The 22,370-nt window shown below is 29.9% G+C and overlaps 1 protein-coding gene across 3 annotated transcripts; it reads left to right on the top strand.

Annotated features, from left to right (window-relative positions):
- The first annotated feature begins 10,121 nt into the window (after window positions 1–10,121).
- Window positions 10,122–16,125, top strand: LOC114396781 (ankyrin repeat and SAM domain-containing protein 6-like). 3 transcript variants are annotated; one of them, XM_028358940.1, is made up of 7 exons: window positions 10,122–10,404; window positions 10,502–10,609; window positions 12,945–13,006; window positions 13,114–13,379; window positions 15,508–15,582; window positions 15,686–15,760; window positions 15,908–16,125. In XM_028358940.1, the coding sequence occupies exons 2-7, from the start codon at window positions 10,503–10,505 to the stop codon at window positions 15,950–15,952; spliced, it is 630 nt and encodes a 209-aa protein (XP_028214741.1). In that variant the 5' UTR covers window positions 10,122–10,404; window position 10,502; the 3' UTR covers window positions 15,953–16,125. The 3 variants fall into 3 exon arrangements, with proteins under 3 accessions (XP_028214741.1, XP_028214740.1, XP_028214742.1); XM_028358939.1 differs by having other exon boundaries at window positions 10,123–10,609; XM_028358941.1 differs by having other exon boundaries at window positions 10,125–10,609; window positions 15,698–15,760.
- The last annotated feature ends 6,245 nt before the right edge of the window (window positions 16,126–22,370 follow it).

Here is a 22,370-nt window from a genome sequence, read left to right as displayed (position 1 = left end):
GTTAATAAAGAGGTAACGTTGATTAGATGACATGACAAATGACACATGTGCTTATGAGACATAGGGGATAAAAAATGCACAATCATGATGTTTTAGGATCAGAATTGCATAATCGTGATATTTTATGATTAAAATTGCACACTTCCCTTTGTCTTGGTTTTTCTATTTTGTTTTATTTTATTAATTTTTTATTCATTTTTATAATTATAAAATTAAAAACTTCAAATTTTAAAATAGTTTTAAAATATAAATAACGAAAAATGCAGAAAAAGGGAGCAAACAAAAAGAAAAAAGAAAAAATATTAAAAAAAAGCTAAAAGAAGAAAATATAAAAAATACAAAGGCACAAATACAATACATGTATGAGGATTTTTTTATTTAGTGGTTCATGGATAATCTATTTATGTTTTTTTATATATTTTTGAATAATTTTTTAATATTTTTCATTTGTTTTTGTTTTGTTTTTCTTCTTTGTGTTTATATTTTTCATTATTTATTTATGAAAATTATTTTAAATTTTAATTTAAAAATTTAAAAACATGAATAAAATAAAAAATAAACAAATATAAAAACTAAGATAAAATTAAGTATGTAATTTTACTCCTTATATAATTGTTTGATTTTAATTTCTATTTCTATAGTATAAGGGTATAATTTTGATATGACACTGTCATATACCAGTGCATGCGTTATTTGTCACGTGACTCAAGTCATCCACCGCATTACCATGTGAGTGTCATGTTAATCATTTTTGTTAAAAATTGTGCAATAACTTAGGCAAATTACCCTAAAGGGGACACTTTTACAAAGTTATTTCCCAAATAGGACAGTTTTGAAACTAATTCCATGATGGGTCTGTTTTCCTACATAAAATGCATGTAAACACATGCAAACTGTCAACCCCATTGACGAGTTTGCTATGGTTGTGACACGTGGCGAATACGCCACTGCCACTGGTGAGTTCCACTGGTGTCACTAGCCCCATTGGCGATTTGGCCATGCAAGGGGGAGTAGTCAGTTTGACTGGCAAGTTCCAAGCACAGGCTAGGGGGGAGGTTTGCAGGGTTGCAGAGCTGCAGGTGCAGGAAGTCGCCATTGCGACTGGTGCGTTGCAGAGAAGACTCGCCATTCCAACTGGCGAGTTGCTTTTAAAAAAAATTGTTCCATTATAAAAGCTGCATCACTCCAGCTGCTCCCTCTTCGTTCCTCCCTCCCTTGTTGTTGGTCCCTCTTTGTAGTACATTGCTTCCTACTCTTCCTACTACGTGCTTTCTCTTCTTGGTAAGTGTTTCTTAATTGGTAACTTTAAATATTTTTTGTGTTATATATATATATATGTTAAGTTAATTTTAGTTGATATATTAATATTATTTAGGTTAGGTTTTCTACCCTCAAGTTGCAGTACATTGTTTCCTTCCTCTTCCTACTACGTGCTTTCTCTTCTTGGTAAGTGTCTCTTAACTGGTAACTTTAAATATTTTTTGTGTTATATATATATATATATATATATATATATATATATATATATATATATATATATATGTTAAGTTAATTTTAGTTGATATATTAATATTATTTAGGTTAGGTTTTTAAGTTGTATGCTATTAGTTGTGTTATATACATATGCTAGGTTAGTTTTAGTTGATTTGATAATATTATTTTGTTTAGATTTTGTAAATTAGTATGGCATTATTTTTTTTTATATGTATATGCTACGTTTGTTTAGCTTAGGTGGTATTTTTAAATTTTAAGTAGTACCTTCAAATATTAATATTATTTGTGTTATATGTATATATTATAATTTTAGTTGGTATTTTATTATTTGTGCTATATGGTACATTAGTTTTAGTTGATTTGTTAATATGATTTTGTTGAGATTTTTTAAATTTGTATGTTATTATTTGTGTTATATATATGTTACGTTAATTTTAGTTGGTATGTTATTATTATTTGGTTTAGATTTTTTAGGTTAAGTTTGTATAGTATTATTTGTGTTATATATATGGTATGTTAGGTTTAGTTAGAATGTTAATATTATTTAGTTTACTTATTTTCATTTTTTATTGAAAATATATGATACGCTATTAATTATATATATATATATATATATATATTGTTTAAATTTTTGTTTCCATAGTAATATTTCGATTTATTTTAATTTATTTGTATAATATGTGTTATTTAATTTAAATTTTCTTAATTGAAAAAAAATTTGGTCATTTATTTAAATTTATCTATGTATTTTAAATTTAAATTTTGTTATTTGTAGAGTATTTTAAGTTTTGCATGTATTTTAATTTATTTGGAGAGTATATTTAAATTTTATTATTTGTATCATATATTTTGTTATTCAAATATATGTATTCTGTTATTTATTCAAATTTTAATCATTTGGTATGTATATTTAATTAATTTTTTGTAAGTGTACTTAATTTTTTTAATGTATAAATTTAATTGTCAATTTATTGTATTATATTTTATTTTGCAGTATCAATGACATCTTCCTCGTCATGTTCATCAAATATACAAATTAAGTCTGGTCCAATTGATGGTGATGTTTTATGGATGCAAGTTAAGCATGTTTTAGAACATGTTTGGAATGGGGAAAAAGACAAAAAGTTACACATCAGACGAGTTGTCCCCACGTATTAAGGTTAAGAAGAAATACCAGAGGAAATTATTCTTCTACTTCGACAATCTGGTTTTTTACTAGATAATGAAGATGGGATACCTAAACATAAATGCGGCGTTAATTACTGCCTTGATTGAAAGATGGAGGCCCAAAACACATACGTTTCACATGAGATGCGGAGAGTGTACGACTACTCTTCAAGATGTCTCTGTTTTATTAGGTCTCCGTGTTGATGGGCACCATTAATTGGTCCAACAAATCTTGTTTGGGTTGATTTATGTGAAAAATTGTTAGGAGTCAGACCACAGGAAGGTGAATTTCAAGGCAGTGTGGTTAAATTAAGTTGGTTGGCTCATCATTTTCCACAATTAAATAACCATGACGGTAACGTACAACAACTAGAAAGGTTTACCCGTGCATGGATCCTTAGATTCATAGGAGGTGTCCTATTTATTGGTAAAGGCAGTAGCAAAGTTTTCCTAAGGTACCTGCAATTTTTACGTGACTTGGGACAGTGTAGCACGTATGCATGGGGACCTGTCATGCTTGCTTATTTATATAGAGATATGTGCAGCGCCACCGATTACAAAACTAAATCAATCGGAGGTATGTGCATCTTAATACAAATGTGGACATGGAAACGATGCACGACTTTGGCTCCAAAGAGGACTCCTCCCGTAATAGAAAATAAATCACTCGGACACAGGTTAGTCGTTTAAAAAAATTAAATTTCATTTGAAAATAATTAATAATGTAACGTGTCGGCAATGATGATTTCATATTTTTTTTGTAGGTGGCTCGGGCGTGGAAATCAACATATTGGCAATGATGATCTGATAGTTTTTCGTCGCAAATTGGATATCATGAAACGACATGAGGTAAGAAGATCGTAATGTATTGGTTAAATAATAAATAATATGTCATGTTTCAGTGAAAATTAACAACTGTGTTGTTGTATGCAGTTTCTGTGAGAGCCTTACACAACAACTATTATGTCAACGTTGCCTCCAATTTGTTTGGTTGGAAGTGTTGCGTGGTACGCGGTGGTGCCACTCATTTGTTTCCATGTTGTTGAGTGGCACCAACCCGATAGAGTTTTGCGACAATTTGGAATGCAACAACCTATTCCCGGGTGTCCTTCGCAACCCCTGAATATCCATGACATAACGCTGAAAGGCAAACAAGATGAAAATTGGGGACAATTGTTCGCCCCAATGATCAGTCAATGGAACAATCGAGCTGAGTTTAGGGTCGACGTTTATCCTCGACAAAAGGGCCTATTGAGTTTTAACTCCGACTACATGGTCTGGTATAGGCGAAAAACGAAGATGTTTGTTGACCCAAACAATGCAAACACAACTACATTGGTATTTATTTGTTTTTGAATATTTAAGTCCAAATTATTTTTTAAAGCATCGGCATTAATTTCCTCACCCTAATAATTGTAGGTTGAAGTTGCGGAGACATTACAGTATATGGTGTCACCACAAGGGAGGAACACATGGACAGTTGATGATCTCGTGCCTTATGTAGAGAAGATAATGATTTTATCCGAAGAGCAAGAGAGAATCACTGAGCCTGTGTCACATGGTCCAGCATCAGAGCGTCAATTTCCAACACAAGAGTTTCACATTCTTCAGTCAAGTGTTGAAACTCAGGGCATAGGCAGACGAAGGGAGGCTGTTGAAGCGAAAGAATATTCCCAACAAATGGTGGAGCATGATCGTAGAATGTATTACACGCCACCAACATTTTCTCAGTATCATTCACAGATGTATCAGTATCCTTTCAAAGGTCATCACACTGATACTTCTCCAAGCGAACATTCGTTTGGTGGTTTTTGGAAACACATCCTCATTTTTCATGGTCGACTATGACCCCTTCATAGCAACACGATGCCCCAATTGCAACACCTAACGCCCCATTAGGCACGCAATGGAATGTACCCAGAGCAATACCTGATATGGGTGACTTATTAGGTGTTGATTTGCATCACCAAGTTTCTGCTGAGGTTGACCAAGTAGAAGTGGAGAGACATCGAGGCAGAAGAAATCCTGATCGTCAAGGGCGAAGATGGGATCGACCATGTGGCACATCCTCACGTCATCACGGACATCATAATGAATGATTTTCATGTCTCTGTTTAAATTTGTTGTTGTATGTTTCTCATTTGAATTTGACACTTAATATATCGTATGCAGTTTATTAAGGCTTACTAATGAATACAGTTTATGTCGCGCATCAAACTATAATAATAAATAAAGTTAAAAAGAAAACTAAAGTAGACAAACGAAAATAACTAATGTTACTAACTAACGATGAACACCAATGTCATATGTGCACTTTGATCCAGATAGTCCATTGGACTCCCCACTCACTCAACCTGGATTGATCTACTCCATTTATTTCAACTTCTAAATGTGATTTTATTTCATTAAATGCATCAGTCTGAACTTTTTCCACCTACCTGTTTGCTCAAATTATAAGGTTCTTCATCAGAAGCAGCATAGATTTCAGGGGAAAAACAACACCCTGCCTCATCAATCAAAGCTATAGGTTGTTGCAAACCAGTTTTAAGGTCCATCTTATGCAGACGTAAAAAAATCAAACAAGCCAATATGTCGCAAGCCATTAAGAGACTGCTACATTCCAAAATAACTAATGTTAAAAAAAAACTAAACTACACAAACCAAAATAAGTAATGTTACTAACTAACAATTTCATTGAAGACCACAGACTAAATACATTCAAGAGAACTTAAACCAATACAAGTCACTCGTCTAACATACATAAATCAATTAAATGAACAACTCCCACAGTTAGATTGCATTGGACATCGACGCCTATTGTGCCCTTTTACTCCACATCTACTACATTTTTGTCGGTGCTCAGATGGTTCGAGCCAATCCATGTCATTCCTTATCCTTGTTGATTTTGGCCGACTTTTCGCACGAATTGTAGTTGGATCAGGGATAAGTGCCCATGCGTCATCAGAAGGAGGAATTGTCGCTTCATTCCCAAGAGGTCACCATTGTGCGGAGTAAGCTTTTAAGATGTGCTCATTTGTGTAAACAACATCTATATATTGGTAGTAGTTCATGCTCACGTAACCATAAATTGCAATAATGTGTGAACATGGATAGTGAAGCGCAAAATATTTTCTGCATTGACAATAATGGTCATTCAAGTTAACTGCTCACTTTTGTCCGCCACATTGCGTTATAGGATTGAAGGTCTCCTCTACTTCAAACCTTGTCGAGTGGATATCATACACGCGAACAATGTGCGAACAAGCTTGTTCTTGATTTTTTCTAAGTTCTTTAACAAGCTTAGAACAATATACTTGTCCTTCATTTAACTGTCTTTGGGCTTGGTAGCCACGATCAACAAAGTACTTTCGACACCTACTATATGTTGATTTGACCAACGCTGTTATCGGTATGTTGCGACAATCCTTCAAAACCTTATTTATACATTTTGAGAGGTTGGTTGTCATGTGGCCATATCGACGTCCTTCTCTATCATAAGCCATGGTCAATTTTTCCTTTGAAATGCGATCAATCCATGTTGCTATGGCTGGACTAAGTTGACGGAATTTTTCTAAATTTTGATAAAAAAATATGCTTGCAAGGAGTGTAGCCTACATGAAATTAGTTAGCAACAACAATTTTAAGTATATATGAAACTTAAATTAACGTGACCATGATAAATGAAATCTTACCCAATTTCTTCAACATTTCTTTTAGTTTGGCATTATTGAATTTGCAATTGAAATTGCTTGTTATGTGTCGGACGTAGTAAACATGATAACCGTAGGGAGGTTGTCAACCAAGTGCTTCGTTAGCCACAACAGACTTTATACTCGTGTGACGATCAGATATGAGACAAACACCATTTTTATCTGTGACGTGTTCACGCAAGTGTGCCAAAAACTATGACCACGTTGTTAACGTCTCACCTTCGACCACGACGAATGCTAGAGGAAGGACACCACCATTTCTATCTTGTGATGTGGCCATTAAGAGGGTCCCACAGTATTTTCCGTACAAATGTGTGTCGTCAACTTGTATGATTGGCTTACAATACTTGAAAGCCTCTTTACATTAACCAAAAGTCCAAAACACTTTATGAAACTGACAGTGTTCGCGACAAACCGTATTCCCAATAATAAAATCGTCATGTAGTATTTGAAAATATGATCCAGGAGAATGATTTTGCATGTGTGTTAGCCACGATGAAAGTTTCGCATATGACTCTTCCTAATCGTCATATTCAATTGCAATGACGTTTTGTTTCGCCAACCAAGCTTTTTTGTACGACACCTTGTAGGCAAATTCACTGTTAATCCTCTCTTGAATCAAAGAAACTTTTATTGATGGATCTTCTCTGATCATGCCTGTCAATAAAATAAAAAATTTAAATGACAATTACCGCAAAAGTAGCATAATATGAACATAAAATACGTACCTACTACACAAGTGACAATTAAATCTGAATCAAGCTTCTCGTGATCTTGTGTCATGGTCATATTGAGACATGTGTGTGGTCCACCCCATTGTGTGACTTTCCATGAATCAGTTTTTTTAGATAAAATTACCCTCATATAGAAAGGGCAAGAACACTCTACACTTTTATTCAAGCAACAACTGACATACTTGTTCGATTGGCTTTCAACAACTTTGAAACTTTGATGCACCTTCATAACATATTGTTTGAGTGTATTTTTGACCACATCTTTACTGTCAAAATCCATGCCAACATATAATTCTTATCCAACATTAAAACTAGATGGCATCTCCAAACTGCAAATGTCCTCCTCATCAGGATGACTCCAGTTGATATTATTATAATGCAAAGCATCATTCCAAAATGGATTTTGAATTCCTTCTACACCTAATAGTTCAAAAAAATTTCAAATCATACTTATTTAGCATTAAATACAATTGTCATCAAATGATAAATGTATTCACCTATTTTTTTATTTAATAAATTATACCTTCTGCTGGGTGAACAATTCTTACTAGTTGAATCATGTCGGTGACTTCATCGTCTATATCAGATATACTATCAACACTATCATCTTCGTCTAAAGACTCTTCAACGTATGAGTTAGACACAAGATAATAATAATCATCATCATCATCATCTTCATCACCATGTAAATTGCTCACATTTCTTGGCGGTTGCGCCTTATTATTAGATAAATTATTTCCACATGATGTAAGAGAATTTGTAGAATGAAACATAGAACCACCAGCCACATCCTTTTTTATGTACAATTCCATAACTGACATTTGATCTTGTTGTTGAAAACTTTCGAGCATGGTTTCAACATCTTTGTTATCACAAATTTGCAAGACAACATATTTTCCAGACACTAAAAATCTACAAGTGATAGCAGAAATAATTTTATTATTTCCTAACTTTACTTTATCTCTAATTTTTTTTCAAAGCATTGAAACTAATTCCATGTTTAATCTGAATCGTTTTTTTACTACCTTCAAATATTACACCATCATTCTCTTCATATATCCTTCCATTGAAATACAACACTATTATAATCGAATTCATGATGTACCTACAAAAACAATATTTTAAAATAATTAATCATAATAATAATAAATTCAAAATAAAAAAAATATAATCACAAAAAGCCTTTTTACTGGAACTTCACATTAAAACTTTATTCTAAAAAAAAAAGTATTAACTTCAACTAAATATAATGACAGAGACTTAAAAAAGTTGAACGATTTCAAGGTAGTAATTTTAAAGGCAAAATAAACCATGAATGAAGCAAAAGGTAGTAATTAATCTTAACAATAATAATTTAAAAATAAATAAAGGTCATTAATTAAATATGATGCTAGAAACTTAAAAGTAAAAAGTAAAAATTTAAAAAGGCAGAATAAAGGAACGCTTTCAAAGTAGACATTTTAATTACATTACAAAACATCAACCAAGTTATTATTATAAAGGCACACGAACAAAACATCAACATCAAGCTAATCTAATTAAAAAAATACTACACACTTCATATTGAAATTTTTTTCCGCACTCAAAATACTTACTTCAAATAAATATGATGCCAAATAAAATTTTGATTTTAAACACGGTTGAAGTTGAAGGCTCATAAATTTTTAACACACACGAACAAACCATGAACACCAACCTAATCTAATTAAAAAAATACTACAGCTTCATATTAAAAAAAATTTCAACACTCAAAATACTTACTTCAAATAAATATGATGCCACAAAATTTTTTGATTTTAAACACACTTGAAAGTACAACGCTCATAAATTTTTAACACACTATCAGAACATCAACACCAACCTAATGTAATTAAAAAATTACTAGAAAACTTCATATTCAAAATAATTTCCCGACTCTAAATATTTTCTTCAAAAAAATATGATGACACAATTTTTTTTTCTTTAAGAGACTTTTACTTCAACCCTCACAAATTTTTAACACTAAAAAAACATCAAATACAAAACTAATTTAATTAAAACAAATTATAATAAAAACTTCACATTCAAACTTTATTCCAGCCTAAAAAAATTACTTCAAAAAGTAAATTTCATCCACACACATTTGATTGCAAACTTCAAACCTTTAAGGCTGAGAAACTTTAAATTTGAAGAAGGAAAGGTTGAGCAATTTTCAAAAACGGAGAGCAAACAATTTTAAAAACTGAAGTAATTTTAAAGCATATTGATCTCGCCAGCACCACTAGCTATATCAGTGATCTCGCCAGTAGCACTGGCTATATCTTTGTCATCTTGCTAGTCACACTGGCTATATCCCGTTTGAAAAAGTTGTCTCTAAACCCGGGCTGAAAAAGCTGCCTCTGAACCCTAAAAAAGCGCTGCCAAAAGCTAAAAAAGTCGATGCCCTAGCTGTGGAAATTGCCAGTCAAACTAGCTACTCCCCTGCATGGTCAAATTGCCAATACGAGTGGCGAGACCACTGCACTCCGTGCCACGTGTCGATGCCAGCCCAAACTCGCCAATGGGGCTGACGGTTTCCTTCTTCCCTACATGCATTTTACGTAGAAAACAGACCCATGCTGAAATATGTTTAAAAATAGTCTCATTTTAGGAATAAGTTTAAAAAAGTAACCCTTTTAGGGCAATTTGTCCAATAACTTAACATAGATCATATTGCTTAATTTAGTATTGATGAAAAAAAGTGCTCAATTTAAAAAACATAAGAATTAAATATACAATATTTTATTTTAAAAAAAAACCAAAAAATATATAATTGTGAAACTATGAACTAAAAGTAGATTTACAATGATGGTGACGACACAAACAAAAATATATAATTGTGAAACTATGAACTAAATAATAGATTACAGCATGCTTATTGTATCAAAGGGACCTTAATGACTTTGAAGGTTTTTTTAAAAAAAATTCTATTCTTAATAATTTCATTTTCAGAAAATTAAGTTAATTGAGGATGAATAATCGTTTATTCCGCAGCATTTCCTAACGCGACCTAGTTGGTTCCTGTGACAACACCGCCACTCACTCTTTTCTTATAACTGCGACCACATGCAGACCTGATAAACTCTCACATTTCCCAACTCTCTCACAACGCTAAATTTCCTCTCTCTATTTCTCTTCATTTCTTTTCGTTTTCCTTTTCGGGTAGAATTTGCAATCTTCCAGAAACCCTACCTACTGATTCTCTTCCCATCAGATTCGATACTCAATTCGATCAAACGGAGTTAGGGTTTTGATTCTCTTCAACCTTTCGCACAATTTAGGTTCCCGCACCTTCAATCCTCTCTCCTCTGCAATCGAATAAGTGTTCGTGTTTAGGTTTTGATTTGGGTTTTGGTTTCATTTGGGACTAACGCAAAGGATGTATGCTGATCGGGTGGATGGTGGAACTCGGAGATCAGTGAAGGAACGCCTTGATGGGAATTTTAGCACTGGTTCTACTCGCCAACACAGAATCACCGGAAAGAGGTTCTTGTATTATTATCGTTGTTAGTGTTATTATTATTGCATGTCAATTGTTTTCACTGTGAAAAAAAATTATGAATTTTTTGTTGTGGGTGTGCTTAATATTGGTGGATTTGGTGTTGTGTTTAGTCACATTCTTGATTTTCAGATGGTGTGGTGTGGGCTAGCATTTAGCCTTTTATGCTAGTGGTCTGTTGATCTTCCTAGGATAGTTTTGGGGGGATCCGTTTAAATTTGACAATTTAAAAAATTTAATAAGATAAAGAAAATAAAATCAAAATAAGCAAAAATAAAAAATTTAGGCAAAGTTAAATGTGCCATTTTAGCTTTAAAGTACTACATTTGTGTAATTTTGGTCCCAAAAAAACCTAAAGAATCACCATTGTCTAAACTCCAAAGCATCACCGTTGTGCAATATTGGAGAGCTAGTGCCACACGCCGCCGGCACATGTGTCATCTGCTACGTTGTCTTCCGCATCACCATGTCAGAGTCACGTTAGCCATTTTTGTTAAAAATTGGATGGTAGATTTAATGGTAGACCAAATTCCTAATTTTAAAGACATGGGAACCAAATGTGCAATGCAAAATTTTGGGAGACCAAAATTGCATGATCGCTAAACTACGGGGACCAAAAGTGGATTCAAGTCTTTATAATTTCTTAAAAAAATTCTATTCTTAATAATTTCATCTTCAGAAAAATAAGTTAATTGAGAATGAATAATTGTTTATTCCCCAACATCACCTAAATTCAACATTCGGTATAAACGCATCCAAATCAAACACGACCTGATTGGTTCCTGTGACGAACAACACCACTCACTCTCTTTTCTTCTGACTGTGGCAGCATGGAGACCTGATATATTTTCACACTTCCCAATTCCCGATGCCAAATTTCTTCTCTCTATTTCTCTCCATTTATTTGTTTTCTTTTTGGGGTGGTATTTACGATCTCCCAGAAACCGCATCCACTGATTCTCTTCCCATCAAACTTGATACTCAATTCGATCGAACTGAGTTAGGGTTTTGATTCTCTGCAACTGTTTTTACAATTTGGGTTCCTGCACCTCCAATCTCCTCTCCTCTGCAACCAAATAAGTGTTTGTGTTTAGGTTTTCATTTCGAATTCACACAAAGAATGTATGCTGATCGATTGGAGGGTGGAACTTGGAGAACAGTGAAGGAACATCTTGATGGGAATTTTCTCACTGATTCTACTTGCCAACACAAAATCACCAGAAAGAGGTTTTTGTATTATTATGTTACTGCATGTGAATTATTTTCACTGGAAAAAAAATATGAATTGTGGATTGTTGGTGTGCTTAATATTGGTGGATTTGGTGGTGTGTTGAGTTTCATTCTTGATTTTTCAGATGGTGTGTGGTAGCTTTTGTGCTAGTGGTCTCTTGATCTTGCTGTGATTGTTGTGAGGTTTCTGTTTATCTTTTTGAATAGCCCTGCCTAGTGGTAGTTGGCAATTGTGGTGATAAGGGTTCATGAGTTAGGTTAATGATGGTGTTTGGTGGATTTGTTTGTCTGTGATATTCTAGTGTACAATTGAGCAATTGTGGAATTGCCTTGGCCTGGACCTGGGAGGATGCCTTGATAGGTGAAATTGTGGGTAAATACCTGGCTCGGGTGGGAATTTATGATGATGTAGTGGCTGATATTGAGGATTGATTTCAGTAGTTCAATCAGAGGATTATTGGATTCACATTGTCTGAGTGGCTTGGAGCCTTTGACTATTTAACCAGTGAGGATATTTGATTGGAATTGTCCATTTAGCGGTTACTTGTTGTGCCATGTGATTGTATACTTTGTACGGGGAGTTTTGGTGATGGTGTGTGTAGATAGTTTGTACCATGAAACTGTAAATTAAATTGTTTATAGTATGCTGGAGGGAGCCAGGGTTGGGGGGGAGGTTGTAATTTTTGGGTTTTCTTTACTGGTACACTGCAATGAGTGTCTGTCAAAATTGCGACCTTACTCATTACATTGTTTGATTTCATGAGGTGAAAAGGGTGGAGTGATCTTGCTCGATTAGCAAATATGTTTCTTCATGGATTGTTCTTGGATTACGTTTCAGTATGTAGAATCTTTGGGATGCTACAATCATGTTGAACCCTGCTTAGCCCCCCAACCTGGCAATCTTGATCAGGAGAAAAACCTTGTTGTAGCAATGCTCATTCATTGGATGGGTTATTTCTGTTTTAATTGTATTTACTATGCTCTACTTGATTGCTTACCATTGTGAACCTCCTATGTTGCAAGTTCATGTAAAATTAAATGCTTATGTAAACTAAGAGCATGGTGATGTATTCCAAATCATTATTTTTTCAGGCAGAGGGAAGATGACAAGTGGAAACATGATCTCTATGAGGATGATGAACCCCAGCTCTCTAGTATGGATTGATTAAGTTATTCTCATATGCAAGTATAAGTTGCTGCTCTTGTTGGATGCCGATAGTTCATTTTATGGGTTTTGACTGTGTGTTAATGACTTGTGAAGATCGCAAGGTCACTGCTCAAGATCTTCGTCTGAAGCTTCAAAGGAAAGGTCTTCATCCTGGAGGTCAAACTGGAAAAAGTTCTGTTCATGGTGAGCGGGATCTCCGTGAAAGGCTATCAGGGACAATGACTCAACAACCTAAAAACTATGACCCGCCAAAGCCTAAAGTGGCCGCTAAACCTAGCAGTAAAAGTATTCATGTTGAGACTCCTGCAGTACATATCAACAGATCAGCTAACCCAACTCCTAAAAAGTTGTCCCGGAAGGTATTATAGTTGACATATTTTTTATTATTGACTGATCATGATTTTCTAGAATTGTTTAGCAGGGATGTCGATTGTAGTGTTTGTCATGTTCTGTTGCCATGTTTTCCTCCACATTCAGCATTGCATTGACTTGAATCTTTGAGGTGTTTTGAGAGGGTGAGGACCAAGAACTGTATTTGTGGTCATAAGAGCTGTTCATGTAATTTCACCAGACTGATATTATGTTAGCCACTTTCTTGCTTTGTCTAGCGTAACAGTAGCAAAAATGGATATGGGATTCTCTGCCTGAGTCTTGTATGCTGAATTTACCTTTTTCAAACAGAAAAGTTGCATCATACTTGAAGTTAGTTAGTAGGGACTAGAATTTAGTCTTACTCTTACATGTTTGATGTTAGTAATACTCTTATGGCTTAAATATGTTTTTGGTCACTGGAAGTTAGTTCTTTTTAATTTTTGGTCCCTGTATTTTTTTAATTTTAGTCCATGTAAGTTGGTGCTTTCCAATTTTGGTCCCTGTAAAATTATAATTTTTTCATTTATAGTTCCCATAAGTTCGTGCTTACAGGGATCAGAATTGGAAAAATACAAACTTATAGGGACTAAAAATGAGCAAAATATCTTACAAGGATCGGAATTGGAAAAACACAAACTTATAGGGACTAAAAATGAACAAAATATCTTATAGGGACCAGAATTGAAAACGTGTAAACTTACAAGGACTAAATTAGAAAAAATGAACATACTGGGACCGAACATGAAAAAGCGCTAACTTAAATGGACCAAAAACATATTTAAGCCTACTATTATTTTATACTGATCATTTGCAAAATTCTGTTGCTTTATGCTTATCATAAAAAACAAAAGCAAGCTGTAAAGATAAATGGGAAGGAAATGATTGTATCATAGAATTTATGTAAGGTTGAAAATTTTTGTAATATTGCAAACTGATAAGCGCACAATTTTTTTTGGGGGGGTTATACGTAGTTAACTTAAATTCTTAATAGGATGAATTTGTGAAGAAGCGTTAGAAATTCAAATCTTAAGCATAAGGATGAAATGCAGAACAAAGGTTGTTAAATATAATTAAATATTGGGTTGCTGTTTTGGCTGTTGTAGATTTTACTACTGTTTATTAGTGTGAAGTAGGATGAACATTACTCGACTACAATGGCCTAAGCAGTAATCCATCATTTAATTATGAATCATGATTGATTGACCTATATGTCCTAAATAAGATGAATACTCAATAAATAGACTATAAATAAATAGAATGAAGACTTAAGTTTTGGAAATTGTCGAAGACTAACTACCCTGGAAGCTTAACTTGTTAGGTATGCCTAGGAATGGTTTTACATCTAACATGCCTTATGCAAGAGTGCTTTGGTTATGAAGTGCAAATGATGCAAATGTGCACTTTACCATCTCAAAGGCCAACTGTTAAACTGTTTGCTGCAGGTAGTGACCCAGTGATGGTTATATATATCTGCAGCTAGTATTTATATACAGGTTTACTATCATGATTCATATAGATGTTGTTCTCACGTAAATGACCTCTCGCTTGATAATCTTCTAAGGTGGTATATGGAAAAACTGTCCATCCATCTTTCTCCTAGGTATGTAGTTAGACAAAGGGAGTCCTCTGTTACCCAAGTGGGAGTTTGTCCTCACCATTTATAGTTACCATAAAACTGCTCTTAGAACATGTTCCACTAGTCTTGTGGGATCAGATTCCTAGAAGTCAGTTGGCTCAATATTTGCTATTATGATACGGAGTATTTGATACTGAGTGAAATTTGACGCCGCATTTTGTATGTGATCCAAACAAGCTGGTTGATTAATGAGAATGAGATAAAAACAATGGAGGAAACCAGGATTGTAATAATCCTGGATATAAGTCTCTTTCAATGTATTTAATCCTTTAAACTTTTCCTAGTCTTTTTTTTTTTAATCTCTATTTTGATTATACATCTTCTCTTTAAATAGATGAAACTGTCCCACTTTCATATATGCAAAATAAGTTCTGTGAAATGTACTGTTGTTTTTGTCTTCCAAATTTCCTTGCTATGCAATACTTTTTCTTTTTTTGAGGAAAACTAATTCAGTATAAATTCTGGTTCTTGTTTGACAGGCTGACGCTTCACTGGATGATTTTTTGCAGTCATTGGGTCTCGAAAAGTATCTCTTAAGTTTTCAGGCTGAAGAAGTATGTCATACCTCTATTTAACCCCTTAGAGTTAGACCAAAATTCAATACTATAACTGAATTTTAATTGCACCCTAAAGAGTTTTAATATTTATGACTGAAAGCTATTTGCTCAGGTTGATATGACTGCTCTCAATCATATGACTGATGAGGATCTCAAGGCCATGGGTATACCAATGGTACGTATCAGCAAGGAGTGCGGATTCCTCACTCTCATAATCCCTAATTAGTTATCTTCAGTCAATCCTGCTCTTGTTTTGATACAGTAATTATTAGTACCTTCTGCATTTACCAATTCGATTTTGATTTTGCTTTGTTGATTTCAGGGACCAAGAAAGAAGATACTTTTAGCCTTAGAGTCAAAAGGATGACATTTTGGTCTTGTATCACTGTACCCTTTTTATAACTACTTATGTAACACATTAGTAGGCTTATGTTTTAATTGTTTAATTGTTTAATTGTTTATACTTTGGACTTGATCAAGCTTTGCCTGTAATTTTTAAAAAATCCTTTTGGTGCTTTTATTACCATTTTCAATCCTGTCTCCTCCCTTGCATTGCTGAAAGCGGCCTAAACAAGCTGTTGATATTTAAAAGATAAAAAAGGATCATGAAAGCTGGTTTGATGAAGATGCATCTTAAAATAGTGTGTCTGGTTGGCTCCTGTGAATATATTCATTTTTCCTTTTGAATTTGTTTTTCTTTTTCAAATCATGCAGCCTGCAAGTTTGAATCAAAATGCCTCTAGCTCAGTTGCTATCTTTTTGTGCATATATAGCTAAAGTAGCTCCTTACTAATACAAATAATCTATTTATAATATATAAAAGCAAGTTTTTAATATCATGTCAATAAGATTAGTGATTTGAAGGGAGGAGAGTTTCTCAATATCATGTTGTCACATCAGCAAAATTAGTTTGATTTAGAGGAAAAAGAACATTCTACATTTTATGTCACTATACTAATTTTGTGCCATTGATATATCTTAATAAAATCAATAAATTTTCACATTAATATTAATTTAAATTATTTTGTAATATTTAATTTCACATATTGAATTGACATAAAGGAAAAATTATTAAATAAAATAAATGTAAAATTTATATTAATTTAATGTTACTATTTATGAACAAATTTATTTATTTATGTAATTAGTTATTTTAAAATATATTTCTGAAAAAATAAAAATTAAATTCATGACTTTAAAGTTATGAAATAATATAATATAATATGAAAATAAGAAAAAAGTATAAAAGCTAGATTTATATATATATATATATATAAATTTAAAAATAAAATTATTAATAGTTATATTCAATGTTAATTATTTGAATTAGAATTAATTAGATAAATGTAAATGAATGAAAGAAGACCGATAGTTCAAATAAATATAAGAATTTTTATATTAAATTTTTTTATAAACTATTTTTTTAAAAAAAAACTATAAATGTATTAATTAAATAAGAAATATTATTGGCTTCACTTTTATGTTATAAAATTTATCGTATGATAAAGTTAATCATATATATTTCTTAATTTTAAATTATGTTTTTTAAAAAACCTTTATGTTCATGATAAAAAGAATAATTATATTTTAGATTATTTTAATATCATATTGAAGTTACACAATAAATAATAATAAGATTTAATGATTACATGAATTAAAATACTATTAAGTCATATTAAACAAGATTAATAAAAAACTTTTATATATATATGGATGAGTTTTAAGATTAAATTTTATGTAAAATAAATAAATAAATAAATTTGAACTCTAAGTTAACTTATTTGTGAAATATAATTTTCATCTAAGTTCATCCAAAGTCATTTAATTATATTAACCCTAATTATATAATTTTGATACTATTTTAAATAATAATTTTTACATGAATAGTAAATTAAATAATATTTGACTATGCTTAATTTTTTTTTTAAATAAGGTACAATGAAGTATATATTTTACAAAAATAGTTAAAAATATTTATAATATTATATGCTTTAAAATAATATATATATTAATTTTTTTGTACTTGGTTAGGAACAAAAATTTACTATTATTTAAAGCTTTTAATAATAATGAATCTTCTTCCTCCATCAAACTTAAGTGGTGACATGACAGACAAATTATCACATCATGCTGTCTAATCACTAATCACATAAGCACATGCCTCATCATGTTGTGGTGGTTACCCATGAGAGGAAGAAGGGGTTGGACGACAGGGTGGTGCTACGGAGTAGTTGGTGGTGGTGGTGGTGTGGTTGGAGAAAAGGAATAAGGTGATAACATGATAACTCCGTTGGTTACATTATCACTTAACGTATGTCGTTTGACGATGGGTATTAAAATGAAACATAATTTTTTTTTAGATATTTGGGGAGAAAAAATAAATGAGGTAGTTTTTTGAAATTGACCTATATTCTAGGTAAGAAAAAAATTAAGCCTTTTATATATGTTTCATGTTTTTTCTTCTATAACTATTGTATTAGAAATCTTACTTTTAATTTATATTTGTTCAGCAAGACATGAAGAGATTCTATTATTGTGACATTTTATTTTTTATTTTTTTATCAATCATATTTTGAGTAATGACATTACAAATTTTTATTTTTCTTACATATATCAATTGTCGAATGATATGGACAATAATTATCAACTATCAATTTTATTTTCTTTAAATTACATGTTATTAGTATAAATAATTTAATAATTATCATTAATGCAATCAATTTAATAATAATTTTTTTAATTTTAAAATATATACTAAAACTTACAATAAATAATTTAAATAATTAAATTGATAAATAATAATAATAATAATAATAATAATAATAATAATAATAATAATAATACATCAATTATTTATAAAAGTCAATCATAAAAAACTATAACTTAATATCCTTATACATTTAGAACATAAAAGATAATAAACAACAATTAAATATCATTAATTTAAAATAGCTAACGTATGTACTAATATAATTATTATTACAAGTTAATAAATATTTGAAGAATGATATTCAAAGTTTGAAACATATAATTATTTTTATAAATAACTTTTGAAATTTTAGTAAGCAATGAAAGTAAAACTAAAACTAAAGGAAAATAATTAATAATAATAATAATAATAATTATTACTATTATTATTATTATTTAATCAAAATTATTCAATTTATATTACGTCATAATAAGATTAATTAATTCAAGCTTCAAAACTTGAAAAATATCATACAAAAAATTAATATATAAAAAATAAGTAAAATTATAGTTTTAAAAATAATCAATAACCATATCTATTTAATAGAATTCATATTATTTCAACAAATTTAAAAAATATTTAAATTTTTTATCATAAATGTACACTCAAATTTAAATAAATATTATACTTTATATAAATATATATAATTTTTTAAAAAAAATAATCAATAACCATATATATATAAATTTTTTTTATATTTTTATTATTCTTTAACTTCTATGTTTTAAATTTGTTTGCATTAATATTATTACTTGAAGAAAAAATAAATTATAGTAAAATTCAACATACTTAATAAGCTTAAAGAGAACATGTGTTCGTTAAAAATATAATATTTAATATTATTTTTAAATTTTAATATTTATATATTTGTTTCACTACTAAAAATATTTAAAATGGATAATTTTATTTATGTATATTTATTTATCAAAAGATATTGCATCACCATTATTATTAGAATGAACAAAAAATTATAATAAATTTTAATATACTTAATTTTTAAGATAAAATTAACTCAATTAAAAATATAATTAATTAAATTTTTCATTAATAATATAATCATGTTTAACATAATACTAAATATTTTAAAAAAATTGTTTTTATATATATAAATAAATATAAAATGATAGCAACAAAAACTCAATATCTTGTTTTGTGAAATTATTCTAATGTAAACTGATTACTTTGATTACCAACAATAAAATTCAAAACCGAATATTACATTATATATGCTTTTTGGTTGAGATGTAAGACAGGAGTACCGTTATTAGATAAAGAATACGATAGAATAAAGAACTTAATTAAACATTTGTTGGAAATGTTTATCATATAAACATAAGTTAAAATTGAAGAGGAAATAGAATTAACTTGTTTTCATTACTACTTGGAAAATGAGTTTTTGACCATGGTTCTTTGACACATCCACAGATACACAGTTAAAACTTTTTAGATAATTCTTGAAAAATTATCTTAGAAGAGTTATGATTCTAAAATGATTTTAAGACAACTAACCATCTTACAATAATAACATCTTAAGTCGATTTCTAGTGAAAATCATTTTATAATGCTTTTTTAAAATTAAAAAAATTAAGAATTTTAAGATGATTTTTTCGAATGTTTTTTATAATTTAAAATAAATTGGCTGAGACAGTTTGTTGAGAAGATCTTATTAGAAAGTAGATATTTTAAGATGATTTTTCATTTAAACATCTTAAAATTATTTAAAAAAATTAAAAATAATACATTTGAGTGCAATAAAATATAATAAGATTGCAGACGGAGATTTCTTTCCATAATCATATTTACCACTTGTCAACTTCATCAATATCAAGTTTAAAAATATGAATGACTTACTTCAATATCAAATAAGAAAACGGTGATTGAGCGCAACTTAATATGGTGAAAAAGTCACTTTGACACTTCTCCCCAAAAAATAAAATCATAACTGAATCAGTTCTCACAAAATTTAAATTAGCATTACCAACATTCTAAGTTTGTCAAGGTCATTAACACCATGTCCAGTGTCCACATTTTTCTTTGGTGAACGCATTTTGAATATTTGGCAAACAGTTAGCAGAGATATGGGTACTAAAGTGTGACTGGATGATAAACAAACAAAAATGCAATGATATATTAATATTAATAAACTAATATACACTTTTAATTAGAAAACATAGGAACAGTGGATATATTTTTCCATGACAATGGAGAAACAAAACCTGCATAATCCATTTTGACATTGACAAAACATTTATTGTTGTTGAGATTATGATACCATTGTGTTGAGATTTTACGATATAGTCTGATATTGTATAAGAATATTTGTTATTGTAATCAATTCCCGTTTTTAGTTATTATAAAAGTAAGTTTCTCACTTAAGTCATGTGCTTTTCTCTTTGTTTAATTTTAAGTCTGAATTATATTTTAAATTATTTTAATATCACATTGAAGTTACACAATAAATAATAATAAGATTTAATGGTTACATGAATTAAAATATTATTAAATCATATTAAACAAGATTAATAGGAAACTCTTGTATACACATGAATGAGTTTCAAGATTGAATTTATGTAAAATAAATAAATTTAAACTCTAAGTTAACTTATTTGTGAAATATAATTTTCAATTAAGTTCATCCAAAGTCATTTAATTGTATTAACCCTAATTATATAATTTTGATACTATTTTAAATACTAATTTTTACATTAATAGTAAATTAAATAATATTTGACTATGCTTAATTTTATTTTTTTTAAAAAAAAAGGTACAATGGAGTATATATTTTACAAAATAACTAAAAATATTTATAATATTATATACTTTAAAATAATATATATTAAAATTTTTCCATTCGGTTCTTTATAAAAATTTACTATTATTTAAAACTTTTAATAATGAAATTATTTTTAAAATTGATTCTTCTTCTTTTTGTATAATATCATTTCTTTTATCCTTTATTTTTATTTTTATGTATGAGAAATGATAATAAAATATGTTATTGATCATCGTCAAAATTGAGAATTTAGTTCTTTTACATCGACAAGATATAAGGTGAATCTATATTCATAATGGATAAAAATTCATCTGTTTAAATTTTTATACTCAGTGTTATTTATATTTTGATTTTAGGTCTAACAGTTTCTTTGAATGATTTTTGTGAGATTAAATTTATATTTGAATCAATATCATATTTTTATTAGAAAGTTTTTATATGAATCATTTATCCAATACATTTTATGAGGCTTTAAAAGTGGAGATTGAAGACCATATTTGATAAGGTATATCATCTTACTCTTTGTCTTTTATCATTATTTTTTTTCTTTGCAAGTATCACTCCCATTATTTTTTCTTTTCTTCATTTTATTGTTAAGTTATTATATGTTTTGATATAATATCATTTCTTTTATTCTTCATTTTTATGTATGAAATGATACTTAGAACGTGCTATCGGTCATCGTTAATAATCAAAGTTTAATTCTTTTAGATTAGTAAGGTATAATGTGGATCTATATTCATCATTGATAAAAAAATAAATTTGTTTAAATTTTTATTTTTAGTGTTTTTTATATTTATATTTTGATTTTAGGTCTAATTGTTTCTTTAAATAATTTTTGTGAAATTGAATGAACATTTGAATTAATATCATGTTTTTATTAGAAAGTTCTTACATGAATCATCTTTCTCTTTGTCTTTCATTATTTTTTCAGATTTTGGGAGAAAAAATGAATGATGTAGTTTTTTTGAAATTGACCTATATTCTAGGTAAGAAAAAATTAAGCCTTTTATATATGTTTCATGTTTTTTCTTCTATAACTATTGTATTAGAAATCTTACCTTTAATTTATATTTGTTCAACAAGACATGAAGAGATTCTATTATTGTGACATTTTATTTTTTATTTTTTATCAATCATATTTTGAGTAATGACATTACAAATTTTTATTTTTCCTATGCAAATCAATTTTCGAATGATGTGAACGATAATCATCAACTATCAATTTTATTTTCTTTAAATTACATGTTATTAGGGTAAATA

Source organism: Glycine soja, chromosome 18 (genome assembly GCF_004193775.1).
Source record: "Glycine soja cultivar W05 chromosome 18, ASM419377v2, whole genome shotgun sequence".
Taxonomy (NCBI): domain Eukaryota; kingdom Viridiplantae; phylum Streptophyta; class Magnoliopsida; order Fabales; family Fabaceae; genus Glycine; species Glycine soja.
This window is presented reverse-complemented; position numbering and strand designations above follow the sequence as displayed.

Bases quoted from the DNA above. Each gene is read 5' to 3' on its own strand.
- LOC114396781 (XM_028358940.1), top strand. From the start codon at position 10,503: ATGTATGCTGATCGGGTGGATGGTGGAACTCGGAGATCAGTGAAGGAA. The intron at 13,380-15,507 runs GTATTATAGTTG...CTTGTTTGACAG, and splicing joins CTAAAAAGTTGTCCCGGAAG to GCTGACGCTTCACTGGATGA. The intron at 15,583-15,685 runs GTATGTCATACC...TATGACTGAAAG, and splicing joins TAAGTTTTCAGGCTGAAGAA to CTATTTGCTCAGGTTGATAT.